Source organism: Peromyscus leucopus, chromosome 9 (assembly GCF_004664715.2).
Source record: "Peromyscus leucopus breed LL Stock chromosome 9, UCI_PerLeu_2.1, whole genome shotgun sequence".
Lineage (NCBI taxonomy): Eukaryota > Metazoa > Chordata > Mammalia > Rodentia > Cricetidae > Peromyscus > Peromyscus leucopus.
In genome coordinates, this window is record NC_051070.1 from 8,137,512 (window position 1) to 8,159,455 (window position 21,944).

Sequence of the window (21,944 nt, forward strand, 5' to 3'; positions counted from 1 at the left end):
TTTCTTACAGAATAACAGAAGTCCAGGATACATTCATGTACTAAGAAACAATTGTTTTTTGTACTTGAAGGCTTCTGGAGATAAAACAGTAACTTAAGTGTCTGAAAATAATAACCTAATTGAGTCCTTTCCAAAGTGTCCTTAGCAAACACTTCAGACAACATGAGTGTTTGGGGGGAAATGTCTCATTAACTTCTGCCCTTTAGTGAGGAGAAAATACAGCTGGCATCTCCTCATGCATAAGATGCCCCTGAACAAACAGCAGATTTAAAGGCTAATCCAGAGTTTATAAAGCAAGATTCCCTCACAGTCTTTGACTTCCCTCCCTTTCCTCCTCCCTCTCTTCCTTTCTTCTTCCCCTTCTTTCCCCCTCTCCCCACTTCATCCCTTCAGTCCTCCCTCTCTCCTTCCCTTTTTCTTTTTAAAATCCTTTCTTTAATTTTATCCTGTTTTCTACAGTCCAAGAAATTTTATCCCCATCAGGAGCACAGGAAACAAAAAGTAACTTCATGAGTCCATGATCCTTGTAAAAGTATTGTTTTCTTTTTCCTTTTTGATAGCTGATTTTATGGGAACAGGTGTATTGGAATGTTATTTGAACATGTCAGAGATGAATAACTGCTGGAGCACGAAGTCCACGTTCACCTTGCTCACTTTCAATATTGCAAATTGACATGCAATTTGACAATGATGAAATTATGATGTCAATACAACTTCATTTGAAAACACCACTTTAGAGAGTTAAATAAATCTGGATAGTTTTGATGTTAACACCTATGTTTTTTCTCTATTGCTATAAAACCCTATTGCTTTTTATCTAGGAATATAAATAGCTTTTTTCAAAGGCCCTCCACATACCAATCTAATTATACAATGATCAGTTGCATGGCATTAGACAAATTTTATAGTATCCCTAAACCTCACTCCTCTCATTGGTAAAATACAGGTGATAATGTTATTGGGAAAATCGAAAAAGATTGTGCATTAATTCAATAAACTCATTTATCACTGTGCCAGCGAAGAATAATGAGCAGGTAAATGCTAGCTCTGGTTCTTAACCAACTGTGCCCTAGAGATGAAGACACTCAGCAAAAAACTCGGGGCGTTTGTTGCTGGCTTCTCTTTCCTTTTTAGTTTCTTTCCTTTTTTGGATATAGTTTTTTGGATGTGTTCATTTTGGGGATTGAATTCAGAACCTTATGCATACGCAGCATACTGTACCACTGAGCTACACTCCCCAACCCTGCACTAAATTTTGTGAGTACTTCAATGTGTACAAAAAATCATTCAGGGCTCAAAAATGACTTTGTTAAAATTATTCAATACAAAATATAAGTAAACGTGTGATATTTTGATACTTTTAAGTCATCATGGAAATGAAATTTATACTTAAACAATTTTACCCTTGCTTAAACCCTCTTAGATATCATTTATGGAAAGCACCATAAGATACAGATTTGTAACCATATCAAAGAAAAATCAGTGTCATTGTTTCTATTTGACTAAAAAAATCAAGTCATCCTTGACAGTGAGGCAGATCATGTGAGATGCTCTGTTTCATTTGAAAGAACTTTTTATGTCATGAAATGCTATATAAATATAAAATTTCACCAAGTGGGGTATTAAAGGATGAATACCCTCACCAAGAATACTAAAAATGATGCCTCGGGCTGTTAAAGAAATTCTGAAAACCTCCTAAGGCTCTGAGCTCTCACAGTAGTGTTCTGACATGTGTAGTCTCCAAAGTGAAGAGCTGGAGGTAGACATCGAACACTTGAGAACATAAAATGTAGTCTACAAAATGTACCTATTACTGATTCTATTGCTTCTCTGAATTCTCTGCTCTTATCCATTTCCAGTAACGCCCCAAATTATCTTTAACCAGCTAATTTTGTCAATATGAATCTTAGACTCCTGAGCTGTGCTCTTCACACTGGGTCTTTAAAATGAATTCCCCCTCATTTGGAGACCCAGACATTTTTCTATAGAAAACTGACCTTAAGAGGGGCAAGTGTACATGAGTGATTTAATATTAATTTTTCTCCTGAGATAGTGATCTGAATAAAGGGCTGAGATTGGAGGGGAATTTGTAGAAAAAAATAAATTTTAGTTTGTAATTTGTGGCGTCTGATGAGTTGAGTGTAGATGAAGGGTCAAGGACTAACCATCTCTGACTGCAACAGTAGCCTAAGAAAATAACACAGAGAATCAGTGGGTGAAATACTGTTCCCAGTTTTCAAACATGCTTGAGTAGACAATACAATCTATGTGAGCAGTTAAAAACATTGCAATTTAAACTGACCTCTCTCCAATTACCTGATGGAGAACCTTAGCGAGACAAGGTTTGAGCACATATTGTTTCTTTATTTGGGGAAATTAATTCTGCCTCTGTCATGTTGGCTGTTGAGCTGAGGCCTTCAGACCCATGTCAGAGGTCATTTTAAATTCTTCTGAATCATTTGCTTAAGAAGCTCAGCCTTTCACTTCCCTTCCCTTTGCTTTGTATTCATTATACTTCCTGGCCACAGCCAATGTGATACTTCTTAATAAAAACTGACTTATCTCTTCCTCCTAAGTGCAGCTTCAGAAGCATCCTATCAGTGTCTGCGGAGGCAACTTATCATAGCTGAGAAATTAGGGATGGTGGATTAGTAACTTTCCTGCTGAGCAATAGGAAGAGAGCTAAAGCCTTTCATGTTGCATGTTCTGTTCTATTACCCATTGCAAGATATCCATCAGATCTTATGCAAGCATAGCCAACTGTTTGCCCATATGATACTTTTAAAAAAAAGTAGCAAATAACATTTTCAGAATGAGTAAGTTAGGAATAAACTTTTATTAGGAAAAATCACCATAATATTTTTTAAAATTTCTCACCAAATAATCAACTTGGAGTATACAAGTGTGCTTCCAGACATAAGTAGATCTTTTAGGTAAAGAGAAAGGAGGAGACAGAGCCATGATACTACAATGAATTTTAAATATAAAGGGACATCACATAGGTGCCCCTGAATTACTAGGCCCGGTGGCGAAGCTATGGTGTCAAAAACACTGTCAAGCTCTTTCAGCGAACTTTTGTGAAATCACCCTGCTAAGCTACTCTATAACTCACAGACTTTTAGTAACGTTTTTCTTTAACTGGCAAAAACGGAAGACTCATTTAAAAAATGCATGCATAATACTTGCCATTGTGTGCTCTGACTTAATGTTATTTCTATTCCCAGTGCTTTAAGAAACACTAGTTGTTTTCTGAACCTGGCAAACATACTCTCAAATGCCAACATTGTCAAATTTAAAAGGAAGGAATTTTAAGTTGAGAAGAATAGAACTACAGATATACCAAATCCTTCTTATTCAAAGTCACTTCTGAGCGGTTTGCAGTTTTAGATTTAATGTTAGAATTTAAGAAGGTTTAAGTTAAACACCAGGAATCTGAAACTGTCTATCAGAATCCTGATTTCTAGGTGCTCTGTGGACATTCCAGTTGGCGTCTAAGAAGTTAGCCTGACATACATTTTCCTAAATTCAGTCCTCACTTTTAAAGGTATCTTCTATTCCAGGCATAGGGGAATATGAGATAAATCAGGACTCCAGGAAGGTATGTCCAGACAGAAGAGTTCCATTACCAAAGCCCGAGCAACATCAACATCCCCATTAGAGTGAGTGTCATAGACTCACTTCCTGATGCACATCCTGCGCCAGTTGTATCCAGAGATCTTCCATGGTCTGCTCGATGGACTTGCTTGACATCACTGAAGTTCATGTTGTCTGGCAGCCCTGGAGGACACATAAGAAAGCACAGGGTGAGGCGTGACTACCTCGTCATGAAAGCCTAGACTAGTTCTTAGAACCCATAGGCCCACGTCAAAGTCTTCTTCCTTTTCTTGTCTCCCCTGCATTCACCCAGACTCCCAAGCTATATGATTCACAGTTAGTCCTGCCCTACTCTCATTATAGAAGTGACGCCTTTATATGGTTTTCCTCAGAAATGCTGTAAAAGCAAAGCAAAACCTTTTTTGCTTAAAAAAAAAAAAAAACAAATCTTTGGTGATATTTCTCTAGTGTCATTGAGTGGCAAAGAAGCAAAAAAAATTAGTAAGATATATTATCCTGAGATATTCCGTTACTGTTTTTCCCATTCTGTCGACTATAGGACTAGCAACAAGTTTTCTCATGAGAATTCAATGAGGAAACATAAAATAATTAAATAAGACTGCTTAAAGTTTAATTTCTAGATATGGCCTTATATCAGAATAAAGTAAGCATGGGGCTTTTTGTTTACTTACTTTGATTTTTCATTAAATTTTTATTAAACACATTTACAAAATACAAAGTGATGTCATGATATAACACAATGTGGAACGAGTAACTAGTTTTGTATTGTGACTTTAAATTTACTAAGCAATTTCAAAATGGACAATACCATATTATAAGCTGTGCTTACTTCTTTGTATTATGTCTGAAACATGTGTACCTCCCACCTGAATTTTACACATCCTCTCTCAAACATTGTCCTTCTTGGCTACCACCTCTTCTTCCTCCCCAGCTAGAAGCCTAGGAGCTCCACAAGTCCCAGGAAAGAAGCATTCTACACTCTGTTTTTATGAGTGTGACTGTTCAGATTTCACATATGAGACTGGGGATAGGGACACTATTATAATATCCCCAAATCAATGAATTGTGTAGCCTTTTGTGCACATAGAGGTATATGAAGACAGCCATGTAGATATCTGTCAACATATAAGAGAACTCATCAAAAGAAACACTGGCAATTGAGGATAGAGATGAAACACTCATTTAAATAAAAAAGAAGTAAAAGGCAGGTGAAGTGATCTACTTACTTTTTAATTATTATTCCTGAGTATTATGGAAGCTTACAGGCTGGATAGAGAATGGTCCATAAACGATTTACAATGAACCAATTGTTTTCTTCAGGTGTTAAGTGTTAGTGCAACACACCGAAGGAACTGCTGTTTTAATCCCTCATTATCTATTGTTGTCAATGTTCTAAGGTCATGTGACTCTGAGTTATGTCATGGCATGCTGCTATCCATCACAATGAGAAGATTTCAACTCAGTGTTACTACAGCCACAAATATTGACACCATAATTACACTGAGACTGAAAAAAAAGGCCTCATCTAAGGAAAAGTCAATATTTATGTAATTAGGTCAATACCCATATATAATTCAGAAGGTAAGCCCCACTGCACTCAGGGATGAGAGCATTAAGACAAAGCAAGCTCTGCTGATCTGCTGTATTGATTTTGCAGCCTGAGTTCTGGCATTATTATTCATTGTTTGGGTACTTGTTTTGCCCTTCTGTGTCGTTAGGCAAGATGAATAAACTAGCGACTCATTTTTTATAGGGACGGGAGTTGAATGTGAATATTTTAGTCATGGTTTAAAAACCTCTTGCTGAGCTAGAGCTTAACCAGGAGCTAAAAGGACTCCAAGCACCTAGAAAAATGCCCCCTCTCCAAGATAACTATATATATTGAAGCTTTACAGGATTTACTTGTCTGTTTTTAAGCAATGTGAATTGGAGTTTGGATTGGATTCATGAATAGCTTTTTCTTCTTTGGTCTTCTGAGCTGGTGTTTCATTCCTTTCTTTAGGAGCTAGGCACTGATCTAGGTTCTGAGAACACAGCTATCTACTCACACATGCAAGCAGACTAAGGTCTTATGCCTCCAAGTCAGACTAAGTAAGGAAGGCTGTGTTGCTGTCAACCCAAGACTCTGTTTTAGTATCTGAAGTAGGTATGTTATCAATAGATGTAAGAGTCTCATGACTTTGGAATAAGAAGTGAGCATTCCAGTTACAGCTATGGTTATGATGCTTGTCACAACCTGGTATTGCTGTCTGTAAATAAATGTAATCATGCTGAAAAAGCTAATATAAATACTGTTTGATACAGTAATTGTTTTCTTAAAGAAATTTAAGTAAGTTTGGAAATTATGCCAAAGTTAACCAAAGACTCATTAAAGAAAAATTGGTTCTGGATGTAATAATTTAATAGATTAAATAAAAACAAAGAAAAGTTTGAATAGTACTTTCTATACATAACAGCAACACACAAAGGTACTGATAAATTCATATTTCTTCCTGTAGTGGTTGTCAGTCTAGTTGGGGAATAATAAAGGATTGTATTATCAAAAAAATTCAGTACAGTCTTAAAACTTGGGCACTATTCCTATGGGCGGTGCTGTGAAGGCACTATGTTCAGGGAGATGGACACTGTTAAGGCGATGGTGAAGTGTGTCAACTCAGTGACATCTGCAATACAATTTCTATAGCAGTTCACAAATATTAACTGCAGCAATCCCATAGGGTAGGCAATGTCCTAGCAGGCTGAGTAGATGAAGAAATAGAAGAACAAGGAGCAGTGGCAGTAGACTTGAATTCTGGACCTGGAATGTGTTCAGATGAACCCCAGCCCCATGGACTCTTTGCATATTACAAGACACTGACGCACCATCATTTATGTTGAGAACAAAGGAGATGTTCTTTTCTTCTTCCTTGACATTTGGAATGGCTGATAATATATGCCAATTTTCTGTGTTATTTAAGCAACAGGAATTATTCAGGGGTGGAGGACATGTGGCAGGCGGAGGTAGATCAGGGACCTGAGGATTTGGGAGGATTTCAGATCTTCTTTGTCATGAACAAGGAAGCTTTTTCATTTAAGCAAAAGGATATGGTATTTTTCTCTATATATCTCTCCTTCATCTATTCACACACTATAAAATTTCTCCACATTTCACTAAGGCATGAAGACTGTGCCTAATAATAAGTTATTTTAAACAAGGAAAATTGCAGGGACTGAATTGTCAATATTGTCAATTTGTTTACTTATTCACAAAATCTAGTCACGGTCTATCAGAGACTGTACTAGAGTTTCAATACATAGTATACACTCTAACCGACTTCATAGTTTGGTGGATCTAAAAAAAAGAAAGAAAGAAAGAAAAAAGAACAAAACTTGAACACCAGAAACCTTTTTCAAAATGCTGAAAGGTAAGGGGAGATTTAAATGGACCACAGAACAGTCTCTGAAATCAACACTAAGCTTATCATGGTGTCAAGATAATTTCTTTCTAGAGTGATATTCATAAAATCATGGCACCTTGTATCTGTTGTACAGTGTGGTTCAAATGAATATTGTTGAAGTGGTAATTGAATAATGAACATCTTGCCACATCTGAATGTTTTTAGCTTAATTATTTCCTTCCCATCTAAAGATTAGGAACAGATGTAGAAATGGTTATTTATTCAAGGTCTCTTGGCCATGAGTGAATCTCAGTATGATCCACTCATCAACTCTAGCACCATGCTCATGAGAATGCACATTCAAAGTTTTGCCAGAGCATGGGTAAATAAGTAACTTTAGCTGTTCTTTAAGATGACAGAATTTTAAAAACTTTGGAATGAAAGCACTTTTGGTGAGAAAAGAGAGTTCATCACAGCATCTCTATGGAACCAAAAATTAAAGTATAACAATGAAAAGGTAAAAGAAAAGCATACATTTGTAATTTTATTTATTCATAGCTGGTGAACAATCCTATAGAATGTTAAGGCAAGATTTATAAAAAACATTCATGGCTTTGACTCTATAAAAGAAAGAATTTTTGTATGATATAACTAACTATTGTAAGAGCAAAGGACACTGCAGACTAGAGATAATACACCCTACATATTCTGAAAAGTGAATAGCATTTTTAATACAGAATTCCTGCATTCCATACAAAACCCATGCATGCTCTGATAGAATAATGGTAAAAAAAATCAAGGGTAATTACAAGAAAGACAATCTGAATTAAGACTAAAATGTTATAGTGAAACAAATAAGTGTAATTTTTTATACCAAGAGGTGTCAATTATCTTTTGTTCAATTCATAGACAACAGAATATATTAGTAGGGAGACTTTAGGGAAAGTTTCCAAAATATATCAAAACTGTTTAAAATTTACCTTTTCCCAGACACAATAATTCCAATTTTTCAAAGCTGGTCTATGGGAAAAATTTAGAAAAAGTACACACAATTATCCATAAAGTGCATATGTTACTAAAAATTATTAACCATTATGTGTCTTTTAATATAAAATCATGTTAAAATATGAAGTACATTGTTTTATTAAAAACTATTAAAATGGATTTTGCTAGAATTATGTATGTGCTAGCAATATCTTTAAGGTTCTTTTATCTCAATCAAATATCACCAAATTACTATGAAAGTAGAAGTTCTCTCACTAATATTTGTATTGACATGGTAAACTCCTAGTAACAATTTTGTGAATTAATAAACTGAGAAATAAAATCAAAGACAGAAAATTGTGAAGTCACAAAAATATGTTTCCTTAAACTTGCTCCTTTCATTTTAAAGGCCAAGATTATATTGAACTGACTGAGAATGTGAAATAAAAATGAGAATTAGATATGAAGAAGTTGTAGATACTATATATATATATATATATATATACATATACATATATATATATGTATATATATATCACATTGTAAGAAAAATTGAAACAAATTTTTAGAATAAAGTTGCTATGGAATTCCAACCAGATCCTTTTCCTGTGGAAGTAACTTGACCAGAGCCTCTTCCTTAGTGATATGACAGGTGAATTGTTTAAAAATCAGGAATGGTGATTTGAAAGAAAATGGCCCCCAAAAGGAGTGGCACTATTAGGAGCTGTGGCCTTATTGGATTAGGGATGGCCTTGTCAGAGGAAGTATATTGTAGTAGGACAGACCCATGGGGTTGAGGAAATTGGCTCAAACCAATTGCCAAGGCATGCACATAATGTATTTCCTTATGAACCATCCTGGAGTCTGCCTGAGGGCCTAGCAACAAGTACTGTCAGAGTTCCTAATAATGCACAGCCAGTGAGGAATGACCAAACAATGCCACCAGATTGAGATATAGCTTGGGTGCTGAGAGGAGGGTATATATGGCCTTCTTGGTTATTGAATAAACAAGTTTGCTGTTTGTCTTCAACTGACTCCTGGTGTTTGTGCAGTTGACTCTGTGCCTTCTCAACCCTTTCCCCAAGGGAGCTGTTAGGATCCTGCAATAGTATATCACTGTAAAGATAGGCTTTTTAGTCTTATATATGCTCAAGATACTGCTCAGTGTCTCAGTTCCCATCCTGTTGCCTACTGATCAAGATGTAGGGATCTCAGCTCCTTCTCCAGCACCATGTCTCCCTGCATGCACCATGCTCCCCACCATGGTGATAATGGACTACATAAATCTCTGAAAGTATAAGCCACCAACTCAATTAAATGTTTTCCTTTATAACATTTGTTGCCGTGGTCATAGTGTCTCTTCACAGGTGTATCTAGTACAATGTCAAGTCACCTTTTAAAGTTCCATAGGAATTTTTCTATAGGTTCCATAACCAGAAAATAACAAATACAGTTGAATACACAGGCGCCTATCAATACACAACTTAGGGGTTTCCTACTTGGAATGCATAAGGTCTATCTAGACAATGAAGCCGTTCTAGTAAAAGTGCCACCCATGCTCTGTGGAATAAGACTATTTTTATGTCTATTTTTTTGTGTACACATATGTGTGATGTATGTGTGGGCAGACAGGTATATGTACAGTTACATGTGCAGAAGTGATTTGTGCAGAAGCTAGGGAATGTCCTCTACATGTCTGTCTTGTTTTCTGGAGTCAGGATCTCTCATTGAATGTGGAAATCAATGACTTTTAGCTAGGCTGTTGGCTAGAAAGCCTAAGAGATCCTCTTGTCTCTGTATTACCCTCTCCAGCACTTGAGAAGCATGTTCACATGGTCGTACCTAGATATTGATCTGCATGTTGCTACTTTAAACAATGTTCTTATGCTTCTGCAGACAGTGTGCTTACTAGCCAGCACCTACTTTTGGTGCTTTGAAATTTCAGGGTTTTTCTTCTGTCGATCTGTCTCTTCATCCGTCCATCCATCCATCCATCCATCCATCCATCCATCCATCCATCCATCTATCTATGTATCTATCTATCTGTAGTAAAAGTTTTCGTGTTGGGACAAATCTCTCCCATTCACATTCGCCGAGTAAACACACGGGCTTATATTAATTGTAATGGCCATGGCTCAAGCCTTTTGTTAGCTAGCTTTTATATCTTAAATTAGCCCATAATTATTAATCTATATGTCACCACGTTTCCTGGCTTTACTTGCGTCCCATTACATGTTGCTCCTTGGGCGACTTGCTGGCGTCTCCTGACTCAGCCTTCCTCTTCCCAGAATTCTCCTTGTCTGCTTATCCCGCCTATACTTTCTGCCTGGCTACTGGCCAATCACTGTTTTATTAAACCAGTGTGCAAAAGCATTATTCCACAGCATCTATTTATTTAGAATTTTGCTTGCTGGTGTCTCTTTCAAACTCATGATCCTCTTGCCTTAGTTCACCGAAGCTAGGATTATAGGAATGTATCACCCTAATAGGATCTCTAAGTTTTGCAGCAATAAACAGTCTTCTTTTTGACAAGTTATGTTTGAATTGTGACATGATCTCCACTTTGAAAAGGCTGCCTAATGGATTGCAAAAATTCACCAGAGGTTCTAATGGTAAGCCAAATTTCATTTACATGTAGTATGTTGTATTTCTGAGAGATGTGGAAGATTATCATCTTTTATTCATTGCACAAAATAAATTACTGTTGGTGTTTCCCTTATTTAATAATAAGTATAATTTTGCTTCAGGATAGGACTTGAAAAAAATTTTGATTTTATTTTGTATCGGCTACTTTTTGTTGCTGTGATAAACACCATGACCAATATCTACTTATGGAAGAGTAATTATAGTTCAGAGTTCTAGATGGCAAATGCATAATGGCACAGTAGACATGACAGCAGATAGAAGGTGAGAGACCACATCTTCAAACACAAGCAAAACAGAGACAGAAAACTGAAAGTGGGGTGAGGCTATGCACCCTCAAAGCCCAGCCTCAGTGATAAACCTGCGCCAGCAAGGCTCTGCCTCCTACAGCTTCTATACACTGCCTAAAGCTCACCATCCACTGTGACTCAAGGGTTCCTATATGTGAGACTGGGGGACACTTATCATTCAAAGAAGGTGAGAGCTTTTCTGCTTCTGGTATATTTCATTCTGTGGTAATCATCCATCCAGCTCTTTAAGTTTGCCTTAGTGCTGATTGAGGATCTTGTCAGAAACAATACACAAACATCTGATCTGGAAACTACTTAATTTAAACAGCTTTATCATGATGATTTATTTATAAAAAGCATTATTGTGAAATTTCTTCTGGAATGAATTTTCAAGTAGAATCTTATAGAAGTCATTTTTGTATAGCTGGATATTAATAAAATATTAAAGTATATTTATTAGCCATATCAGAATCTTCACTTATATACTGTACTTAGTTGTTAGAATTTATTCTTATTAATGATGCTGAAATTGTTTTAAGAAATAAAGTTTGATACCAGCAGTTATGTTAACAAAATTAGAAAAAAGTATTTGTTATATCTTATTTACCTTGGTGACAATATTGACTTAAACCAATATTATAAATTGAAATAGTAAAAATTCACTATGTAAGCACAGTGCAGTGGCTTTCTGTTACCAAAGATAATTTTTTAATGTGACCATAAAAAAATCATGTGAACATGATTGCTATCAGAAGAATAAAACACTAGTTTAAAAAAATAAAAACAGAAGGTAAAATAAGCAGATTAATTTCTTCTAAACTCCAAAGCAGAGAAATGTCACCACTGATTTCCATGATCATTTAAACAAAATAGAAGGCATAAGGATGTTTCAAAAAACGTTTCAGTGGTTTTGCCACTTCCCACCTGATTCTCAATTAATTGCTAAAGAATATACTTAACAGAAGAAACAACAAGAGAGAATAGGATGAAAATTATATCACTGAATGTCTTAATTTTTTCTCGCTGAGAAGAGACACCATGATCAGGGAAACCAGTTCAAGAAAGCTTTTCATGAAGCCTGTTTACGGTGTCAGAGGCTGAGTCTGACCAGCAGGGAGGATGGCAGCAGGCAGGCCTGACAGTGGAACAGCTGAGAGCTGGCATCTTACCCACAAGTGCTAGGCAGAGAGAGACAGGGTCTTCTGTATACACTTTTGAAACCTCAAAGTCCACCAGTGACAAACCTCCTTTAGCAAGGCCACACCTCCAAATCCTTCCCAAAACAGTTCTACCAACTAGGGAGCCAGCATTCAAATATGTGAATCTTTGGGGGCCATTCTCATTCAAACCACCACATTGACCAAAGTAAAATGAGAAACATATCAGCAACTGTGTTTGAGTGATTGTTGAAATGTAGCAATTAATAAATTAGGGGTTTCATTACAGTTGCAATTAGAGTGCTTGAAAGTAATTATTGAGGTATCTAACTTAGAGCTCATGAGGTGGCATGGTTGATAGGAGCATATGTTGTGCAAGTTCATGGGTCTAAGTATAGATTCACAGCACCCACATGAAAAGCACCATGTGAGTCTATGTACATCTCTCACCCCATGCTTGGGGCAAGGGTGCGGAGGGGCAGACAGGAGGCTCACTGGGTCCCAGGGCCCAGACGGTCTATGTGAAGAATGACAAGCTCCAGGTTCAGTGAGACTTACCTCAAGGGAATATACAATGGAGTAATAGAAGAGATCGTCTACTATTTATTTAGCCTCTGTGTGTATTTGAAACATGTGTGTGACCCCTTGATACACACATACACAAAACACAAATATTCTAATGTATCAGTATGGCATAAAAAGAAGTGAGAAATCTCAATAAACTTTTAAGTTGTATCCACCTTTATGTTTTAACAAACATTAAAAATTCAAAGCTAAGCACCTAAAGATTTATATAGAATGCATACATTATACATACATTAAAAAATAGAGGATTAATGAAACCTAATAGAAATATAGAAAAAAACTAATGAAAATTGAGACAGAATAAGCAAAATAACCCGATGAACTGAAAACACAAAATCATATATTAAAGCCATGTGGAAATAATTCAGTGATCTCAAATTGAAATGAATTACATAAAAATAATAAATGTACATCAGATTTTATATACTGTAGTAACACACCAAAATATAATGGTATGGAGAGGATTAGAGGCTTGGAAAAATGTACTTTGGGCAAAAACATTTCAAAAGATAGCAGGTTTCATTATAGTAATAAAAGATAAAATGGACTGAAGTATGGAAAAAAGGTAATAGTGAACATTACATGATGAGAAATTATTCAATGCAGAGGTAACAATTCTGAATCTAGTGATTATTCACTACTCTCAAAACAAACACCTGCATAGTTAGTGTGGGATTTTAATAAATCCTGACCACTAACTGATTCCTTAAATAGATGGACAGTAGTAAAGTCGTACATGGGTTGGTAGCTTGAATCACTTTGAAGAGTGGGGAGCAAAAGAGAAAGCCCCTGCCTTCTGCCATGATTCTAGTCATCCTCTCAATATTTTCTCACTCTACATTGTTCATGCCTCATCAAGGAGTAGGACAAGATGCCCTGGTTAGGAACTTTTCTAAGTAGAACCCCCCACATCAAACTTTGCTATGTCTGCTTTTGGGTTTGCCTGTTTTAGTTTAGTTTAATTTTTTTGTGTGATAAAATACCCCTACAAAAAGCAATTTAGAAGAGAATATGTTTATTTTAATTTAGGACTCCAGATTACAGTCCATTATGATGGGGAAGTCCTGGGGGCAGATACTTGATACCACATAGCACAACTCAAACAGGGTCTGTGAGAAAGATGTATGGAGACCTACCATCTTTTTTTTTTTCTTTCTTGTTTTTCAAGACAGGATTTCTCTGCAGTTTTGGTACCTGTCCTGGATCTCACTCTGTAGACCAGGCTGGCCTCAAACTCACAGCGATCTGCTTGGCTCTGTCTCCCAAGTGCTGGGATTAAAGGTGTATGCCACGACTGCCCAGCGACCTATGATCTTCTAACTCAAGGAAAAAAAATCAGATGGAGGGAGGGTTTAGTAGTACACAGGAGGCATGAATGGAGAGGGGTAAATACTAAAGTTTAAATATTTAAGCGGAGACATTGGAATTGTGGAGATAAGAGGGTACAGTGGAATGGGTTAACTAAAATTAAAGATACATAAAGAAGCCTTGTGAAAATCGACTAGCTAGTAAGCTAATTAAAATATAATACATTAAAAAAGGATTTGAACAGAAGCACTCTGCATGGATGGATAATTCTGCTTCCAGAAGACATTATCTATTACATAAAAATTCATTTCCAGGGGTAGGATACCTTCCTAAGAGTTGCTGATTAAAGAGGCCCCAAGTCACCCCAAAAACATAGAGTATTGTTATTACTATCAGTTGACCACTAAACTAGATAGTAAGATATATTACCCTATCATTTAAGGCAGTACTTGTCTAAGTTAGAGTTACTATTGCTATAATGAAACACCACAAACAAAAAGTAAGTTGGGGAGGACAGGGTTTGTTTGGCTCATATTTTGGCATCATATTGTCCATCACTGCTGGAAGTCAGGACGGGAACTCAGTAGGGCAGGAACCCAGAGGCAGAAGTTAAAGCAGAGCCCATGAAAGAGTACTGCTTACTGGCTTGCTTCCCATGACTTACTCAGCCTTTCTTATAGAATCCAGGACCACTAGCCAAGGGATGGTACTACTGAATCCTCCCCAGATGCCTGCCTTGAGAAGATTTCTACCAGGGTCCAGAACAGAAGCCACAAGCGGCTAAGGATACTAATCTGAGGGATATCAAATGAATCTGAGCACGCTGGGTTCTTTAGACCATTCCCTTTATTCTTCTAGGTCAATTCTATCTACACAGCTACTTTCTGTCCTCATACTTAGCTCTTCTCAGTCCCCTGTACTGCTCTCTCATTATTCTACCTAGTTCTTTCTATCTCCATCCTCATCTTTATTCTTCTAAATCAATTCCCCAAGTGCTTTTGGGGAACTGGTATATATACACAAGAAGTAATTCTTTGGCAAAGCAATGCAAGGCTTGAAGTTGTCATGGTTGCAGAGAGAGGTGATAAGGATCCACACATAGAGCAATAATTGTCAGCTTCCAATTACAATCTAAAAGGGGGAGTGAATTTGCACAAGGAACGAAGCTAGGCACCTATCACCCACCTGACCTTATCAGAAATCTCCTTGGGTCAGTGGGAAGTAACTACCTTAACTCAGTAACTAGCAGATGACTGAAACATTATCCCAGTAATGTGAGTAGTAAATCTCTTAAATTAGGATCTTGTGTAAAGAAACTGGGATGAAGGGAAAGAGTTGAGGACTTAATTGTTAGTGGTTATTTTCTCGTATCTGTAAGTGAGATGAGTCAATTCTTATCTATGTGCAGCCTGTCCTTGGATAAAAAGGTATCTTTGTTGAAATGCTTTTGTCTGGAGAATGGCCCTGTCCAGATGTAAGCTAATGAAGAATAAATACAGCTGAAAAATTTATCAAATTACCCCAAATGTATAGGGGAAGTTGTGCCCATAAGATTGAGATGCAATCATGAGATTAGATGTACACATAACATGGAAATGCATGGTAAATGGGGAGAATCATAGCTGTTATTGCACAAGAAGTTTACAACAAGAAACAGCTAATTCATTCAAAAGGCAGTAATTTCATAATGCCTTGCATGATGGTTTCCTCTAACAGAACCCTTGGTTCTGATAGGTTGACCTTCTGAACTCTAGTTGTCACCTGTTGTATACTACCATGGTCTTTGCTACCAGCAGCTCTCAATATGGTACCACCCACAATGGGGCCCTACGCAGCAATCACTAAGTAAGAAAATGCCCTACAGGCTTACCTACAGCCTGATCTTATGTTGTGCTGGACCAGGAAGCAAAGGACAGTCACTAAGACACTGTAAACCTCCAGGCCTATGCCAGGGATCTACTTTCCAGGAAGCATACCTTTTAACGTGTCTATAATCTTCCAAAGCAGCATGGTCAGTTAGGAACCATGTGTTAAAACATGAGAATACTAAAACACAGAATATTAAATTAGGTACTTCTTGCTGATAAGATAAAAATACAATGACCAAAAGCAACTTATGGAATAAAGAGATTAGTTTGGCTCATGATTCCAGCAAAGGGATCCATAATGCTGAGAAAGGTATGACATCAGGTACACGAATCCAAGAGATCACATCTCTAACCGAATGCAGAAAGCAGAGAGTGAACTGGAAGTTGATCAAGGCTATAAATCCTCAAAGCCTACATCTAGTGTTGCACTTCTTCTAGTAAGGTTGCACCTCCTAATGGTTCCATGACAACCCAAACAGCATCATTAATGTCCAAAAAACCTGAGTCTGTGGAGGACACTTCTCATTTAAATCACCTCAAGGATTTGCATATTCAACCCAGTGTGTGTGTGTGTGTGTGTGTGTGTGTGTGTGTGTGTGTGTGTGTACTCTTCTAAACCAAATCACAGCTAAGCCACTTACCAAAAGGGTCACATATTAAGGCTCAATTAAATATCAACATGTAGCAACTAATTTCCCACAAGAAATACAGAATTTTCGGTCACCACACAATAAATTAAAAATTAAACCAAAGATGACCATATTTTCTAAAGCTAATCTTGTCTATGAACACAAAAAGAAATTAGATAATGGAAAACCAAAACAAGTTAGTAGACTAGTAAAGTCAAGTATATGAAATGAGTCTCTCTCTGCATTCTCAAGTTTTATGGTAACGACCTTCGGGGTGGGGTTATTGCAATTTCTTCCTGGACAGTCAGCGGTTCTTCATCTAGATTTCCAAGTTTTTCTAACTGAGGCCGAGTTTGGAGGGAATCTTTGCTCAGTTGTGTCCAGAATTTGTGTTATTTGAATAATGCCAATTAAACTGAATCTGATGGTGTTCTCAGGGTTCTTCTAGATTTCATATTTTTCTGTTCTCTGGCATATTCCTAACTCAACCCTAAATTTCCTGTATTTTTATTGACATTTTCATATATTTCAAGTATTATCTTTTTTTTTTTTCCTGAATCTATCATTTGTTTCAGTTTTTGTTTTAATGTGTTCAGGCCACAAAAACACACTACTAAGTTTTAATTATTTCTTCTTTCTGAAGAGTCCCTGATGAGCGCAAGTGGCTCTTCATAGATGTAAGATAACTTGATTAGGCGCTACAAGGATGGGGACTGAAAATGGTATTCTGTGGTGATATTTCATTTGTGCTGAAATGTGGTGATACTTTATTTGTGCTTTAATAAAGCCTGCTTGGAGATCAGAGGAAATAGCAAGCCATTTCAAGTAAACAAAGAAGTGGGCAGTGTTAGCACACACCCTTAATCCTATCACTTAGCAGGCAGGATCTCTGTGTGTTTAAGGCCACACTAGGGAACAGAGCCACATGTGGTGACACACGCCTTTAATCCCAATACCAACCACAGAGGCCTGGAGGTCTGTACAGATAGACAGAAAGTGACAGAACTACGTAGGAAGAGGAAGTGAGGTAGCTGGGCTAAGAGAGCCAATGAGAGGGCAGAACAGCAAGGCAATAAAGGCGTGGGTAGACAGGAAGTAACTGGCTCTTTGGGAGCTGCAGAGTTAGTGAGATAAGGCTGGCTGGTGGCTTTCTCTGATCTCTCTAAGGCTTTAACCCAAATTTCTGGCTCTGTGTTTATTATTTTAATAAGACCATTTAGAAATTTGTCTACAGTCCTCTGTGAATGGGCTTCTTAGGTTGCTAGATAAGTATAATATGACTCTCGTGCTTTTGGGAGCCATATTTGTAAGTAAGGAAAGTCAGGCTGGAAAAACAAATTCCTCTAAAACATGGTTATCAAATTCCCTGGTGAGTCCAAGTGACTGTACTCCCAATTTACTGTGCTCCATTTCTGCATCGCTTGCTTCCATGACCACCTGAGCAGATGGAGAGAGAATTGGAGACAAAGTGTTGGTGTAGCATTCCCATGCAAAAGGCCCTGTGCCAGAGCTCCTTGCTAGTTCATTGGCAAAAACTAGCCACATAAGAGTTCTTAATGTCAGTAGCGGCAGATTACCCTCCATTCTTGGCCTTCATGTTATATATGCAATCCGGCTGTGCTTCATTTTCTTTGACCTAGTTAAGACCCTTCATTCCCAGTAGTTCTCTTTGACATCACTGAACTCAACATACCTCAGTTATTAACCAAGGCAAATGCCAATGCTCAAGCCTGATTCAGGTAAATAGGTTCCTTCCTTCCTTCATTATTTCCTTAAACTATCCAATGCACCATCAATAAAAAACGAAATGGATAATACCCATGGACCTTAATAGAAAAACAATCCCACATGCCCACTGGCTTGCTTGATCTTCTGGGACATGCCCTGGTATTTGTACTCCCTACCAACCTCCTTCTGGCATCTCTAACTTCTCTGGAACCTAAGGAACCTGAGAATAATAGGTATATTCTATTTCACAGGTTTTGGGGTTCCATTGCTTTATTGTATCTCTCCCAATGCAGAAACCTGAACCTATCTTTCTCCTAGTTGAAGGTCTTGCTAGATAATAGGTGGGAACAAGTGATAGGAATGGGAAAGGGAAAGGAGAAGAGATGGGAGAAGAGGAAGCAAACCTCAAGAACAAGTCAGAATTAAATTGCATGAAACAGATAATAGTCCCGAGGATAGAGACAAAAGGAGGAAACTCAGAAATATGGCAAATCAGAAAATCTATCTCATCCTTAGAATACTTTTATTTCCTCTTAAGCAGGGCAGAATTTGAGTTGGCCATGCAGAATAATTCCCCATTTCCAAGAATTCTGGAAACTAAGAAGAGGCAGGTTAGCAGCATTTAGTCCAGGTAGGTAGGCAGACACAGATATGTTAATTTGTCTTCACACTAATACCTCTACATTGATTATGCCTGCAATTCCGCAGCCCAGACAGCCTTTCCACTATGTCACCTCCTTCACATCATGTTGTACAGGAGAGGAAGGAGCCCACTGTTTGAAGGAGGCAAGGATAACTACATGCTATCGCTTTTGAGTCATGCTTTTGGTGATTCTCCTCTACCACTAGAGGTGACACTGCCTATTCACACATCTTTTGAGGATTCTGTGAAGCAAATAGGATTGGGCTTTTGTGTCTCTCGCTGCTTCAAAAGACTTATCCTTCTTCTGCATTCTGTGTTATATCCTGGTGTCCCATCTGCTTTCTAGATTCCAAGTGTTGTTACTGCCGTCTCCTCTCCTGTTTCCTCCACACTCAATAAATTTAGGTTTCTGGAGGAAAAAAAAATCTATCGTGTATTTTAGAAGGTTGTGGGAGGGAACAAATTTAAATGTGTCTGATCATTCTGTCATTTTGAAGGCAATGCTTCCAATATCCACTCCCCAAAGCTCTGTCTAAATCTCTGGGCAGGAATTCATCTGTCAGGGATGGCACAGCTCACATTAGTGCCTGTTCTGAGTGACCACTGCCCCTGCTGTAGATGCTAATTATTTCTGAGAATCATTCCTGATATGACCATTTTCATTACAGTTACTGAGCAATGTTTCATTTTTTCAGGACTCTTAGTTTCCCTTACTAGCAACTTCACTAATTAATAATACATGATGCACATCATCCAACTGTTTTAGAAGAGAAAGTATAAATATGTATGAAGATGGGGTGGCTAGTCTGTTGGCTTCTGCATCACCTTATGAAGTGTATGCTTACCATATAATTGGAAAGCTCAATGCATGCAAAGAAAATATAACTAGAAAGCTATGAGGGCAAAGGTTGAGGACTATTATGTTTTGACCTACTGTGTGTGTGTGTGTTTGTGGGTGAGAATGCACATATGTACATATATGGCTTGTTCTGTTTCTCTGATCTTTCAGCATTTCAACCCAATACCTGGCTCCAGGTTTGTTTTTATTAATAAGACCTTTTAAGATTCATGCTACTAGTGAACACCAGGGTTCACCTATTTGTATCTCCCTATCACTAAGACTACAAGCTTATGCCATTGGTTTTAAGCATGTCTGATTTTATCCATGGGTTTCAAAGACTGATCTCAGGTCCTCATATTTGAATATCAAATGCTTTACTGACCAGGCTACTTGCTTGGCCTCCCTGATCTTTTAAGTTAAAGTCAAATACATATTTTTCAGATACTAGATAAGGATTAGACTAAATGTACATCATTATCACTTTTCAAGTATTTGTTCAAAAGTTATTTCAACAAGTAAAATGGGCACACTTAAAAGGGAAAAAGTTTCCTCTTGAGAAAAGGTGAAAATTAACTTCATGTAAAATTCCTTCTGTTTTACTTTAGTAAATGAAGAATATTAAGTAGTTAATGCTTATAGCTTAAAAGTTTTCAAGATGTCTAAGAATATTATGTAAGAGAGACCATTGATATTTATCATGTTTATTAAACAGAAATGAATTATCTTAGTTTGTATACACTATTCTTCAAATGTATTATAAAGCATTATATTTAAATATTTAGATCTCCAGATATTTTATTTTATAGTTAAGATGAATTTTTTCAATGCAATAACTTTCTCAAATCAAATAGATATTGCTGCAGTTGACTTTGAGATAAATGTCAATACAGTTCATACCCAGAAAACTTAAACTATGTAAGGACAAGTTTCTGCACGGATCACACTCACCCCATGCTCACATTCTGATACAACTATGGAGGTTTACTACTTATCTACTCAGTGTTATATTTGTCATCTGATTTATATGTACATGTAAAATTTGCTTTGGATTGAGAGACAGTATAAATACAACAGGAAGAAGAAGTGGGAGACAAGGACATTTTCAAACTGCAAGTACAAAAACCATGTAGATGTTGAAAATTATAAGATCACCTTGTCTGATACAGTATAGAAAATTGTCCATTATCATGCCACATCTCTTGGAAAGCAATCTCCATACTCATTGTCTCTCAAACTCACTAGTTTTTGTTCCTTCCATATTTGTTCCCATGTGAACCTATCATTTCCTACCTCATATGGTGATATTTTATTTGTGCTCTAACAAATAAAGCTTGCCTGGGGATCAGAGGAATAAACCAGCCACTATATTAAATATAGAAGTCAGGCAGTGGTAGCACACACCTAAAATCCTAGCATTCGGGAGGCAGAGATTCATCTGGATCTCTGTGAGTTCAAGGCCACACTGGAAATAAAGCCAGGCATGGTGGCACACTCTTTTAATCCCAGCACTAGTTAACTATAGAGATTTGGAGGTCCGTACAGACAGACAGGAAGTGATAGAGCTGGGAGGAAAGAGGAAGTAATGTAGCTGGGTGGAGAGAGGAAGTAAGATGGCAGGGCACAGAAAGGTATATAGGCGTGAGTATACAGGAAGTAGCTCTCTCTTGAGCTGAAGATTTTCTAGAGTTAAGACATGACTGACTTGCTCTCTGATCTTTCAGCTTTCACCCCAATATCTGGCTCCAGTTTTTTTTAATTAATAAGACCATTTAGCAATTTGTGTTATAGCCTCATGTTAAATTTTTGGTGTAGGCATGCTTAATAATAGTCATAGCCATGTTTCTCCATGTCCTTACACATTTTTTAATTATAAAATCTGAAATTTCTTAACCTAAGTGTGTGTAATTTCCTCCTGTCACAGACTGGCCTACATTTTTTCATATATATATATAATGACTTTCTTACACATGGATTTGTATATGAATCTTATTTATTTAATTTTAAGGCTTTCAATGTTGTGATTAAATATATTTCTGCTTTATAATTCTTTGGATATTATGTAAATATTCTTAGTACCAGATATTTAGTAATGAGGTTTGAAGGTAGGACTTATTCTTTTTATTTATTTTTCTTTACTTTTCATGAGTGGTTGGGGTAGGACTCAGGGTCAGGTATGTGCTCAATTACATACTTAGGTAGGTCTGGAAATAAATGTGATGCATAAATGAGCATTTCACTCTTCCTTTTTAGTTTAAGTTACCAAAAAATTACAGAAT

General features: G+C 37.1%; 1 protein-coding gene across 1 annotated transcript in view; it reads right to left on the bottom strand.

Moving 5' to 3' along the window:
• Nucleotides 1–393: 393 nt before the first annotated feature.
• Nucleotides 394–21,944, bottom strand: part of Gpc5 (glypican 5) — a 1,331,644-nt gene continuing 1,310,093 nt past the window's right edge. Inside the window, exon 8 of the mRNA XM_037208786.1 lies at nucleotides 394–3,777. Coding sequence (XP_037064681.1) covers nucleotides 3,623–3,777 — 155 coding nt within the window. The 3' untranslated portion in view covers nucleotides 394–3,622. The remainder of the gene's footprint in view (nucleotides 3,778–21,944) is intronic.